The sequence below is a fragment of the Hippocampus guttulatus genome, chromosome 22 (assembly GCF_054856545.1).
Source record: "Hippocampus guttulatus isolate MCC_2025c chromosome 22, RoL_Hgut_1.0, whole genome shotgun sequence".
Taxonomy (NCBI): Eukaryota; Metazoa; Chordata; class Actinopteri; order Syngnathiformes; family Syngnathidae; genus Hippocampus; species Hippocampus guttulatus.
The window spans coordinates 2,443,706-2,458,187 of record NC_141282.1 but is presented as its reverse complement, the minus strand read 5'-3'; the positions used below and the strand labels follow the sequence as shown (position 1 = coordinate 2,458,187).

Sequence of the window (14,482 nt, the reverse complement as noted above, 5' to 3'; positions counted from 1 at the left end):
TAAAAGTCAACTTTTTATTTATTTATTTTCCTTTTTAAATGTGCAAGACACACGAATGACAGAGCACTTGACTATGCATTCTAAGGAAACACCAAAACGATGGAATATTATGCGGACAGGACACATGGAGAAGCAACACAAGCTTCTTGGCACCTTGGAAACGACATCACTGCGCTAAAAATATCAGACAAAGGGAGAATGTAGGTCACACCTTTTCGTCATTGGGTGACACCAATATGGCCCGAATGACACTTCACTCCACTGCCTTTCTTTTCTCGGGCGCAAAGGGTCAATCCTTCCAACGTTGATTTTCGCTTTGGAATCGCTTGGTCCATAAAGCCGGCAAATGGATGAGCGAGGGCCTTAAAAGCACTTTTTGTTCGAAAGATACAGAGATTGGAAATATGTATCAGTCATGCGCCTGCCTACTTTTGACCTTCAGCGCTCAAGCTAAAAAAGCAAACGCTGAAAAGAAATTCTCGCTTTTGAAGCATCTCGCCAGATGGTGAGGTGACATTCTGAGACACGCGGTGCATACAAAAAGTCTACACAGCCCTTGATCCAATAGGGCTTTTTTTGGTTGTTGTTTTCATAAAAATAAAAATAAATCTAAAATAAATAAAAATAAAACATTATTTTTGGGTAATTTTTTGGGGGGTTTTTTTGTACATGTATAATGTCATCAGATCATTTTGCTGCATGTGTTTGGGAGATTTTAATATGGTCTGATGAAACCAAAGTGGAACGTTTTGGCCACAAACCCAAAATGTAGGTTTGGCGCAGACAAGATTTTGGCACTTGGGCCTGACATAAGCTGTGAATATTTCAAAATAGGAGTCGTGTCAGCACCAAAGCAACAAACAAAATCAAAAACTTTCATTTGAACAGGGGTGTGTAAACCTTTTATCGCCACTGTATCTTGATGTTGTTAGAGTTTAGGTTTAGTATTTAGTAGATTTGAAGTCATTTTTAATGATGATGCACTTTGAGACCATTTTTGAAAAAAATATGGGTACCCGATAAGATTACAGTAATGTTGACGAAGGTATTACAATTATGCATGCTAATATGTGCGTTCCGATAACAATCAGACCTCTCACAATGCCGCTTACTTACCGCGTCGGGTTGGTACATCTCATGAAACAATGACACTATACGGTACAGATATAAAGGTGCATGAATTAACTCCTCCGGGAAATTCCATTACAATAGCAACCGTAGTCCTCTCGCCATTTAAAATAACTCAGAGATGCAGCAGACACGGCTTGGTTTGTAATAAACCAAGATCGGATTGGTTTCTGCGTTGTGCGTTTGCACAGCGCGACACGTCTTAATTAGTAAAAGTCAGTCAGACCTGACAATGAGCTTCACTGGGGCGGCGCCTTTATCGACTCGTGTGACTGTTCCGTCGCCTGCGTTGCGATCATCTTTGAGATCTCTGCTGTGGTTTCTGTAACATTTCCAGATGGAGTCTCCATATAAATATACACTCTTCAAAAAAGTACATTTGGGTGATATTTCAGGATGAGCCTAAAATGCTAGAATGTATAAAAGGCGAACATGAATAATTTGATGAGATGCCAGAAGGAACGAACACACCCTAGCGAACATATTTTAATGCCTCCACGAGTGGGCAAGCACAAACACGGCAAGCCGGTGGTGGACTTTTCAATCGTTTTAAGGAGCAAGCGACTAAATAAACGTAAGCAGATTCACAGACAAGCGACAACTGACGTCCAGGCTAACGGTTAGCCTGAGCTCAAAACACGACAAGCACATTGGCCGACACCCACGTCACTCACCACTTCAGGCTCGAACTTTTAAAGCCACAAGCGCACAGAAAGCACACACTTTAAGTCAAGTGGACAACAATACTACCTGTGCGTCTCAATATCACTGTACAGTATATCCAATGACTCGATTAATCGATGGGATTACTGTTTGAAAACTGTATTTCAGACCCATCCTAAAATTTCACCCAAAAGCCGACCGTCCCTCATGTTTTCTGACCAGTGTATATTTTCGTCCGAGATGGAATGACGATAATGTTTTGTTATGCCACGAGGGCTGTGTCCGTAAGGGTCTGTCCCACTGTTCTGCTCCCGTTTTTAAGAATTCCCTCAGTGGTGGCATGACCCGTGTTGATCACCGGTGATTTGGCACCGGTGCTATCACAATCCTCCACTTGGGGCTCCAAGAACGCGACCCTTTTCCCATTGGACCGCCGCTGGCCCGACTCGACTTCCCTGGGGTCCGAACAGAGGACGATCGCTCGTCCCCCGCACCCTCCCGAGACGCCGCCCCTGTTTTCCCGGCACCGGCACGGCGTCAAGTAGAGGTAGAGGAGCACCAGTATGATGCTGACCACGCAGGAAGCCAGGGTGGTGAAAGCCGTGTTGAAATGCTCGCCTCCGCCACGATGGGCCAAGCCACCGGTGGCGACGGAGCTCATGTTTCCCACGACGACGTTGACCTCGGGAGACGCGTCGGGGTCGTACCGGCGCCCACGGGGCGCCACGCACACGTACGCCCCTGAATCCTCCAACAACGCTCCTCTTATCTCCAGGGTACCATTCGGGAGGACTGCTTGGTGAGCGCTTGGATCGTGTGCCGATAGATTCAGGACTGTCGCGGGGGTCACCCAGAACACATCTGGATCCTTTAGCGGCGAGGCAAAACCGGGACACGTCAACCACAACCATTTACCCGGATCCACTTGGTAGCTTCCGGCCTCGGCGGACACCTGCTCGTCCAGGCTGCAATTCAGCTTCGGACCCACGCTGTCCCTACACGGGTAGTCATTTTTAAAGTCCAACAGGGGGCGGTACTGCTTCCAAGTCCAGTACTCGAGCAGAGCCAGTAAAGCGCAGTCACACGTGAGAGGGTTTCCCTGCAAATAAATTCCAGCGCGTCGGCTCAGCGAAAGCAGCGTGTGAACATGCACACTGGCGATCCCGTTGGATGACACGTCAAGAAAGGTCAGGTTGAGGGGCCCTCCTTCGTCCCAAAGACTTAGAGGGAGCGATGTGAGCCTGTTCCCAGACAGGTAAAGTTTCACGAGGCTGCGGAGACCACGGAAGGAGTCAGGATTGATTTGGCCAATCTGGTTGCCAAACAGCAGCAGCTCTCTTAGCTCCGTGAGGCCGGTAAAGATCGACGAATTGAGCGCTGATAGTTTGTTGGATGAGAGGTCCAAGTGGAGGAGACGAGGCGCCGCCGCGAAGGCGTTGGCCTCAATTTGGACAATGCCATTGCGGCAGAGGAGCAGAGCGGCGAGCCGCTCGAACGGCCGCGTTATCCAATCGGCGGGCAGCGCGGTCAGGGAATTGTGGCTCAGGTCTAAGCGCGTGGCGTAGCCCGGGAGGTCGGGGGGCGGCGCGGACAGATTGCAGCCACTGCAAGAAATGATATCGCTGGCGCAAATGCAGCCGGGCGGGCACGTGAGGGCTCGGGGAAGGGAGCCGAGACATAGGGAGAGGAGCAGGGCTGCGGCCGCGGGGTTAACGCTACTCTGGCTCGAGAGATGCGACGCGATGGGACGCATCCTGCTTTTTACCCTCGGGGCTGAGTCTCAGCTTGCCGTCTGGCTTGGCTTACACATGTCAGCTTTGGGAGCATGCGATGCTGGAAAGCTGTGGAAGAATCACACAAATTTGGAGGTCATTATTTTGATTCGACTTTTAGCTGTATTCATCATCTGATCCGTTTTTTTTTCTTCCAAAATTCGTTCAGTGATCACGTGGCAACATGTGCACAAATGGTATTTTCTAAATATATATTTAATACTAGGGTTGTACAGTTTGATCCCAAAGAAGTATTTCTGACTAGTTAAAAAAACCTGAGGTTATTGTTTTCAGCAATTAAAAAAAGAGGATTGCTGTCTTTCGAAAGCAAAAACCCAATCTGAAATATTGCAGTGCCGATAAGTCAAATCAATCACTAAAACTGCCTTTTACCAGCTGAAAAACAAATCCAGATTGAAGGCCTGCATGCTCCAAGAAGACCTGGAAACACTGCTTTTATTTCTTATCGACTTCTAGACCACAGGTGTCAAACTCAAGGCCCGGGGGCCAGATGTGGCCCGCCACCTCATTTTATGTGGCCCGCAAAAGCAAATCAAACGTGTCAACTTCCACGATGCTAGCTAAAATCTGTAACAAAATTTAAAATTCTCATCTGCAATAAATAAGAAGGATATTGTAAGCATTTTCTTGTAACCAAACCCTTCATGACAGTAACTTAAACGGCCCTCCAAGGGAGACGGCAATTATAATGTGGCCCGCGACAAAAATGAGTTTGACACCCCTGCTCTAGACGTCTTCTGACTGGACTCTCTCAAAGGAGCATCAAACAGCCGCAGCTCATTCAAAACACTGCTGCTCAGGTTTTGACTGGAAATATTTTTAAATCAGTTCCACTGTGCGGTCTTTGAGTGATTTTTAGAAAGCTATTTTTTTTTCTTGACTTTACTTTTAAATGTGTTAAAGTCTTTTGCTAAACTGTGTTAAATGTCGCCAATCTCTGTTTTATTCGTAATTTTGGAAACGCTATTTTTGCTTTCTCGGCTTTGTTTTTGAAATGTCTTTTGCTGTTTTGTTTGTAAATTCTCCTGCCTTTGCTTGAGTGAAGCACATTGAGTTGCCTTGTGTATGAAATGTGCTCTTGTAAATAAAAGCCTGCCTTGCCTTGCCTATTATAGCCAATACTGTCTCGGCTGTTTATCGCAGCCGCCACTCATGTTTACACTGGCAGTCACGCGACGGGGCCGCATTCAGGTACACTTTGGAAATGAAAGTGAATTGTGTTTATTTCATTCCGTGCGGTATTATCAAACGGATTACGAGGGGGAGGAGCATTAACGTGTGTATTTGGAATACTTAAAGTTAACACGCGTTGTACAACACATTTGGAATGACTTGTACTTGTTCGGATTCGCAGCTACACCCACATGAGAGGTGAAAAGTAAAAATTCAAATCGAATGATGTCGCTATCTTTGTCAAGGCATCATTTTCATAGGTTTTGATGGCTTGGAAATATGAGGGGTCTCATTTTAAAACTGATGCTCGAATTGTTTTGAAAATGCTTGACAAAACACATTTGAAAGGCAAGTACGAGATAAGGAAAATGAATACTCTTTAACTCAACATCCAAATTGCATTGTCGGGTTTCGAATGGAAATAAAGAGCAAAGAGCAAACACGCTGCCCGCTCACCTTGACGCCCAAGCAGCTGCCGCCTGTTCAAACAGTCGTCACCTCTTGTCCACGTTAGCTTCTGCATCCACGCTCGCCCCCTAGCTCGGACCGCGCGCAATCCTCCTTGGCGGGTCGGGTCTCAAAGCGCAACTCGGCTCGCTTGGGCTGTGCGGCGCATCATTGTGCGACCCCCCTCAGAAGCAGACAGCCGCCCGCCCGGCTGGCGTGCGTGTGTGCGCCTTCTTGAGGAGCGATGGGGAGGAGAGGGACGCTGCGAATGAACTGTTCACCTGCAGGTCGAGTTGTGTGATGCCAGTGGGAGGGGACAGAGGGCGCCGGGAAGACGGAAGCCACCGCAGCACAACATTGCACGCGCGCGAGAGGAGCGGGTGGGGAGGGGGGGAGGCTGCAGCTGCACAACGCCGCCAGACTTCGGAATGACACAAGGACATCCTCGAGTTGTTTTTGAGAGTGGTTCTTTAACTTTTTACACCAAGTATTGCGTATAGTATAGTAGTGTGTCACGGTTTTATTCTTGAAAAAATAATTAACCCTTTCAGGGACAGCGGCCACGACAGTGGACGGCTTATCGTGTCATCAGGTTTCACGGTGCAGGAAAGGGTTAAAATAAAATTCTACATTGAATATAATTGAAAGGAATCCAGCTCATCATGACACACAGGTTACACTTCAACCCTTTGCTTTAAATAGGGGGATTTTATTGTTCGATCAAAATGTGCTTCACACAAAAGTTCAATAAATTTGTGCCTTAATATTTAAAAACAAATTGTCCATAAATCTCATTCAGTACCAGCTAATTCTGGACCAAGTCTGAAAAGACGTTTAAAAACGTCTTTGGGAGTGAATGAGATAAAGATTTAAAAGCAAATGTAGCTTAAAAGTTAATTGTACGGAGGCATTCTTTTCAAAACTAGTGGGATACCACACTTCGAAAATCACAAGTTTAGAACACGGCAGCCGTCGAGAGATAAAAGTAGTACTAAATGTACTAAAAGGCAGTATTGAGTACTGTGAAGTGTTAAAAATGTTGAAAAGATCTTGATCAAAGGAATGGGATTCTTATTTCATTTCCGTGCAGCACAACGGTGAAATGCCGCTTCACCTTGTTTGCTTTGACCACAAACCAATGCAAAACAAAAATACTATGAATGTTTTGGAAAAGTTCAAACTTGGCTGCCACAAGTTTTACTCTGACCAAGTATTTGGGGAGATGGGGGTGAAGTTAAGATCAGTTCGACTGATGATAAGGGTCAAAGAAATCGAACAAAAAAATGGACGGATGGAAGGATGGCTGGATGTAAATGTAAATTCGTACGTACTTAGCTGCAACACGCCCATCAGAAAAATCCAACTAACGATTCCAACGTAAGTGTATGGATCCGAGACCCTCCACCCGGCGACAGTGACTGATGCCATCGTTCCAACAAGTCATAGCGAAGCAACCCTGCATCGATGAAGCCGAGTGATTAGCGGCCACGCCTCGCAATTCCCCCCCGAGCCGCGCGCTAGGAAACCGCCTGACACACTTGATGATGTCTTTTCAGGGAGGATTTGCCCCATTTAAGATACCATCATCACAATTAAACATGTCGGCCCTTGAAGATGCCCCCCGCCAGCACCCCCTCCCCCGCTTCCTCCTGCTGTGCCGCCAAAGCCTCGTTATTTACTCTGTAGGTTACACAACCAATGTCTATAGGGACAAGTGTAAGGGAACGTTTTTTTGTTTGTTTTGTTTTTTTAAAGAACAATAAAGTGTTTATATTTTCAAGTGAGTTTTGTGAATTCATTTCAGGTCGATTCGGGAGCTGGATATCCTTTGTTTGTGTCAAATAGCAGATGGCAGCTTTCATCAACTGCATTTGCATTTGTACAATTCATCACAGTTAGAGGCCTGGCTAACTGTCTGCTTTTCTCCTCCTTAGTCCACCCTCCCCCCTTCCCTGCCCCCCACTGTGTCTATTGAGACCTCCACACACACAAACAGACACCGAAATGAGGAGGAAAAAAAAAATCAATCAAAATTGTCCTTGCAGAAAGACGAGTCCGTTTTCACGAGCTGAACGGGATGTGAGAATGAGGCCGATGCTTTATTACTGACTTGAGTCTAATCACAATGCGCTGGTAATTAGGAGCTTTCCACCCAGGACACCGTTGACAGACAAATCGCTATATGTTTCCATGGCGCCAGCCATCAAAGGGGAAGGCCGTTGGGGATCATGCCAACAGTTGTCCATCTTTCCCCGACAGAACCGTTCTTCCCAGATCGCTGATACTTAAAGGAGCGAATGGACGGCAATGATGAGCTGTTTGAAATGCGGGGAGGCAGCCGTGTGCCTTCGTCGATTCTAAAAATACAGTTTGTGTCTCGGCGACTTTGATCACACGTGGTGGAATTGCAGATTTTTGGCAGGTGAGGTATAAATAAACATGGTCACTGATTATATGCTGAAGCCAAGCACCTGCGGCAACTGAGATGAAAACGACACATTTACTATATTTTTTGTAGGTGGCTAACTCTTACCCACTCAAGTCTATTTTTTTTTAGGTTCACTTGCCGCTGTTCACACGCGGATAATCACGCACTACCGTATTTTCCACACTAAAAGGCGCACCTTCAATGAATGGCCAATTTTGTCATTTTTTTCCTATATTGGACGCACCGCATTATAAGATGCAATCTACAATGCATCCACTAGATGGAGCCACGCTCAAGGAAATGCCAACAGAACACTACACAACACTACACTCTGATTTATTTAGCGCCGATCAGATGTCAGTCAAACTTATTTAATAAAGCTGCGACACAGTTCACTTAACCAACAGGAAGTTCTAACATTGACTCGTTAACGTTGAACTCCCTTGCCGCCGCTCTATTTCCGTGTTCAACTGCGAAACCGATCGCCTTCAGTTTGAACTCTGCGTTGTCAGAATGTCTCGAGCAAGGAGCCATTTTGGTGTTGGCATATTACCGTAATGACCACACACAAGCCGCATCGGATTTTAATTAAAGGCGCACTGTGAGCTTTTAACTCATTCAGTACCAGCCAATTCTAGACCAAGTCTAAAAAGACGTTTAAAAACGTCTTTGGGAGTGAATGAGTTAAGAAAATGGAAGGCTTTGAGGTGCGCCTTTTAGTGCGGAAAATACGGTCATGGACAGCGACGCTTGCGTACATATGCGTGATTTTAGAAGTATTCCAAATAAAAATCGTGCCACATCTTCTCGCCCCACCCCCCGGCAGCTTTGAAAGTGATAGTTGCAGAACGCTGAGACGTATTTGTAAATTGCTTGCTCAAGTTCTCCTCGAAGCAGCTCTCTGTGACTCTCCTTCACCACCCCCCACCAAAAAAAAAAGCCTCTTAGCTCATCGCTGAATCTGCTTTATTTATATAATTTCTCTCAAGTGTAAATAAACAAACAATGGCATTTTCTTCCCTGCAGAAACACGCTCTATCTGTAGCACCGGTGGAAACGTAAGACGGTTATTATAGCAATCGACTGACTTCAAGAGGTAAACTGTGCAGCTCATTCTGGTAGAAGGCATGCGGCGGTTGTAGCTCGCAATGCATTCTCACAAAGCCATACAGCAGGGGTCCCCAACCTTTTTTGCCCCACGGACCGGTTTAAGTCAGACAATATTTTCAGGGACCGGCATTTAAGGTGTGGCGGATTAATACAACAAAATAATATGGTATGAGCTGCATGAAAACTGTGGACAAGGAGCGTCTAATCTGTTCGCAACACTCTTATCGCTATGGTAATGTTTAATGCCTTCAAAATACGATACAACGCAAATTCAAAGTGCATGAAAATGATGACTCACCACAGCCCCGAGCTTGATTTTCTGCAATCAGACAGTCCCATCTCAGGGTAATAGGAGACAATGACACCTCAAGTGTGTGGTTTATGTCCAGTCTACTTCGTAATTTTGTTGTAGTTGCCGTTGCTGCAGAAACTCCCCACTTCACACAGGTAGGATGTCGGAAATAGCAACAGTGCTATTGCGGGGATCTCAGAGTATTCAGCCATAACTTGAATCCAGCTGTCTCGAACGTACTTTTAAGGCCGCCGTCATTTGCGATCTCCAAGCAGCTTTTTTACTCATTTTGCGGGCTTCGGCGTTTTGTTTTTGAGCGTCATCGGTCACGTGACCGAGAAGCGTGGCTTGACGTGAGTCAAGCGTGACACAGACGGATGTAACGGAGAATCCGGTAATTTTTCAAAATAAAACATCTTTCTTATTCCGAAATAAATGAAACGGAAATAAGGCAAGTTCTTTCTGTGCGGCCCGGTACCAAATGGCCTGCGGACCGGTACCGGTCCGCGGACCAGCGGTTGGGGACCCCTGCCATACAGCATTTATGCATACAGGGCGGCCGAAACTTGGCAAATCACGTCGGGTGTGGGGAAAAGAAGGAAAGAGAAAAAGAAAAGCAGGTCTGAGATGAAAGGAAGAATGTAATGATGGCAGTCCGAAGGGGAATGTAAAGATGCCGGATTTAAAAGAGGTGTGAAGGAAGACGGAATGAAAGCTAAGCAGGTGTAATTGATGGAATGAAGGCTGCAGGTATAAAGGAAGGACATACTTTTGTCCCACTGTGTATACACGACACAAAGCGTGTCTCAAGAATGACCGCAGATGATGTAACGTTCCACGTGTTTCAAATTATTGCTGGCTTTAGCGCACAGAGCCGCCGTGGCTACGAGGCATCTTTGTGGTGTGCTTAAGCGTGTGTCTGTGGATGTGCGTGTGTGTGTGGACATCAAACGCCACTGCTTTCACTTCCGTCGCTGACGTTTTGACCCCCGCAGCAATCCCTCCCCATTCGAAAAGCTTTCTTCCACCTGCTCTGAGTGAGCGTGTGTAAGATGTTGCCTTGTGGGTATAAATAATGCACAGTGCTCCTTGTTGCTGCGTGGCGCTTTTCTTTTTTTTTTTTTTTTTGCCCATTGTGATACGAAGTACCACAGCGTTGGTGACAATTTACTTCTTTTGAACGTACATTTTGTGTGGATGAATGTGTTACATTATAACGTAACCTGGTATGGGTAAGTTGAGCCCACCAAGCCCTGCTTTGAGGGGAGGTCATTGCCATCATACTGTAAGTTGCCTGAATGTTTGTCTTATTCGAGTATTGCTTGACACAATCACCAATGCAAATTTGAAAATAAAACCCTTAACCTTTAAATATGTAAAGTATCTGACAACGTACACATTACGTTATCTTGGACAGATTTAGGTCCACCTGGTGGCGGCTGTAGTTGAAAATGATTGCTTTGGTTGTGGAAAAAAAAAAAGAAGTAGAATCTATGTTATGTGAACTAATAAATATTTAGTATAAAATAATTTTGCTGCTGAGTTGACCAAGGTTATCAGGTATCGAGGAATGGTTCTCAAATTAAAGGCCTGCGGTCATTAATTTGAAGGGTTGAATAGGTTGTTATGTGGCGCCCTCGTGTGGACATTGAAGGTACTACTAAGGCGCTTTCATGACTTTAAAAACGCTCAAGTCTGCGTTGCGTGGCTTTTACTGTTCGACTCACAAACTTGCTTTAACTCAGTCGTGAAGTTGCCACGCAAGTGCTTAAAGTGACAGGTGACAAGGCTTAAAAATAAAAAAAACATCACCCACCCCGTGTACACACTCGCAACTTTCCTCTTTCAGCCTTGACCCAGAGGTCAGTTGCTCAGGTTAGGACGTTCAAATTCTAGGGGAGAGAATATGAACCTATGGATGTTGTTGAAATCAACGCCGAGTTTGAGACTTTTATTTCTCCTCATCAATGACTCATGATTTCCTCTTGTGAAGCTACATTTGAGTTGAATGAGCTGAGAGCCCCACCGATCACATCCTCACTCGTCTTGTTCAGAAGCGTGCCATCTGAAAGCTTGGGAAACAATAGCATTCTTGCTTGGGGGACTTCTCCTGCCCCCCGGCCCCCTCTGGACTATTCAGACAAAAGCTGGAGGAGGAAGGAACAAAAAAAAACAACTAAATAAACATTCTTCATAAGACGCGGACGCTAAGAACCTTCCAGAGGGCCTCTTCAAATTGCTCAGCGGAAAAGTACAAGGTACTGGCTGGTGACCAAATCATCCGCTTGCATGGTAGCATCTCACCCTCCAGAGCGACAACGCAATTTGTGCAAACAACTCGCGCATGACGCCGCATCTGACAAATGCCCGTTTGTGCGCTTGACAAGGGACACTCTCATATCGAGGAGTGGCGACGTGCCGGGAAACCTGCAAGATTGATTTCAATGACAGCAAAAACACATTTGCTCAGAAATTCGGTGAAAAAAAAAAAAAGCCAACTAAGGAATTTTCGGTGTGATGTAATTTCATGCGAGTAAATACAACAAAATGTATGAGCCCAAAATGTGCAAATACTGACTATGAGCTTAGTGTCCAGTAACTACTTTGAGACAATGCCATGGATTTTTTTTTGGTCCAATATTTTAGGACTAATAATTATTTTGGCCTAAGATAAAGAGTCTGAAAATCGTTTTGTTTTTCTCTCTATGATCAAACAAGTCAATTTAACAAGGCATCGGATGCCCTCTGAGGTTAATCGGCAAGATGTATACTCTGAGCCTTAATTTGGAACTAAACACCTAAAGCTTTCATTGTAATTTTTATTTTGCTGTGACTTTTCTTTTTCTAATTCCGTTCATTTTAATTACCGTATTTTTCGTACTACAAGGCGCACATAAAAGCATTCCATTTTCTCAAAAGCTGACAGTGCCCCTTATAATCTGATGTGCCTTATCTATGGATCAATATTCCGATTTCTTGGACGTCGGATTTGAAATGTTCTGTAAATCGCTTTGTTACAGCTGCAGCGGTTGCGAAACCTCTATGTAAATAAAGCTGTATTGTATTGTATTCCCTTTAGCATAGCTCCAGCTAGTGGATGCATAACGCAACCACAGCCACTATTGTAGCTTCCATTCTATGCGCCCTATATATGAAAACAGTTTTAAAATAGGCCATTCATTGAAGGTGCGCCGTCTACTAGGAAGCTTCTTATAGTGCGGAAAATACGATTCTGTGTAATATAATGTATATGTGACTTTTTATGCCAATACAACACATGCCGAAGGTGACTCGTATTCAGAAAATGTCTTTGTCCGACTATTATCTCCATCACGTTCATATTCTGTCCATCTAATCACTGAAGGAGAAGGAGACCTGCCAACAAATGCTAACAGCTCACATGACAAGTCAGTCACATGCAGGGAAACTCAGCCGACGACTATTTTTGGGTTGAAATTGGCCGACTTGTTGAGCTAAGATTTCATGGGCGAGGCTCTGTGAAGTCGTTATCTAAGAATACGTCTTCTATCTGACACCTAAAAAAAGGGCACTTTTAATGACTTTATTTATTTATTTCTTGGGGTGCAAAAAATGGTAAGATGTGAGCTAGCAAATTCTGATGGACTCACATCTGTCCGAATGATTGCTGGGGGGGAAGAAGTAAGAAAAGAAAGTGTATGATGACATTTGGGACACTGTGTGAACACAAGGCCGATTTCAAACAATCGCAAAGCTGGCAACAGTGAGAATCAGTTGGACTCAAGCTGCGGAGTAACTGACAAACAACTTTCTGCCCGACGCCATCTGCACATGTCTTGTGTGTCCGGTAAACTTTTAGGGACACATGAAGCGCCGTGGCGGTGGTCCTTCGAAACCGGATGACCGCTGGGTGCCTGTTTGGGTTGGAGACGGGGCGGGTGGCCGCAGCCGAGTGGCCCCCAGACCCATTAACGCAGAGGAAAACGGTCCGAAAAACACATTGCGTAATAGCTTATGTAAGGGGCTTCAAAAATTAATAGCTGAAGCGAAGAAGCGGAAGAATTGGCAAATTATGTCGAGGCCTAGCATGAGGGGCACCCCGGATGGCTTGTGGGGTTCGTCACTGTTCGAGGTACCAAGAAAGGAGTGCGAATGAATTGAATGTTCTGATGGAGCAAAAGGTGACTTGGAAATATACTGTAAGTTAGAGTGATTTTTTGAATTTTCTGAATTTCTAAAGTCAAGAATAAATTACTGGATTTGTTTTCTTCATTTGCTGACTAACAACCAGATAAAAAGTTAGCATGCTGGGATACATTTACTTACTCAAAAAAAATAATAATAAATAAACGGTTTTGGCAGATACTTAAAACCAAATGACTCGGACTATGACTCGGGCGCAAAAATAAATAAATAAATAATGGCTAATTTAAAAAATGGTATTGGCAGATACTTAAAACCAAAAACAAATGACTCAGACTATGACTTGGGTGCAAAAAATATATATATTAATAAAAAAAAATCTGTATTGGCAGATACTGAAAACCAAATGACTGACTATGACTTGGGTGCAAAAAAAAAAAAGAATTAAAAAAAAAATCGGTATTGGCAGATACTTAAAACCAAATGACTCTGACTATGACTTACAGATTAAAAAAAAATATTTAAAAAAAAACAATCGGGACTACCTCTCCCCAGTGTTTTTTTTTTTCAATACCAAGCGTAATGGGTTGATGACTTAACCCAGCATCTTGGATCAAGATTTTGATCTCATACGGGGGAAGATAAGAAGACTAAACAACAAACAATAAGGGGCTTGCATGAGTTGTTTGGCAGTTTTCAGACCAGATGCCCCTCCTGATGCTCTATGGGTGGGCTGTCTAGCCTGACCAGGATTCGAACCAGCAGCGTGACTCACTGAGCCATCCAGCTGCCACCAGTATTTTCAAAGACCGTTACATTAAATTGACTTCAGCTTCAGTGCACAAAAACTAAAACGGCACCATTTTGAAGGCTATTTTTAGAAGGTCGAGGACCTTTGTGAGCCCAAAAAACAAAAAACACCCATCTGGACAAACAGTCATTTGCCAGAGGTGACGAGTCTTTGTTGGGGTCTGTGATCTTTCCATTTAAAGTGAGACAAACAGATGTCGCAGAGAAGAAAAACACCAATTGCTTGCACGGACGGACGGGCCCTCCTGTGTTGTTAAGTCAATGCGAAAGCAGCAAAACACAGATGTGGTGATGAGGAAGAAAATCACCGGGTGACTACGGCACACTAAGAGGTTCTGAAATGGCCGAAGACCGCAAAGTGTTTAAGGCCAGAAATGTGATGCGCTCAAGAGATCAATGTCTCATGAGCGATTGCTGTCCCAAGTTATATAATGCCAACTTCTGTTTGACAGGCTTACTCAACTTTGTGTAAAATCACAGGTATGTTCCGAGCTGGAGTTTATGCAAACAGTTTCC

General features: G+C 44.6%; 1 protein-coding gene across 1 annotated transcript; it reads right to left on the bottom strand.

Moving 5' to 3' along the window:
- On the bottom strand, positions 1–5,472 carry LOC147186005 (amphoterin-induced protein 2-like). Its single transcript, XM_086103823.1, has 2 exons — positions 5,214–5,472; positions 1–3,632 (listed from the first exon to the last, which is right to left on the bottom strand). Exon 2 carries the CDS (start codon positions 3,542–3,544, stop codon positions 2,054–2,056), a length of 1,491 nt encoding a protein of 496 aa, XP_085959949.1. The 5' UTR covers positions 3,545–3,632; positions 5,214–5,472; the 3' UTR covers positions 1–2,053.
- Between the last annotated feature and the right edge of the window lie 9,010 nt (positions 5,473–14,482).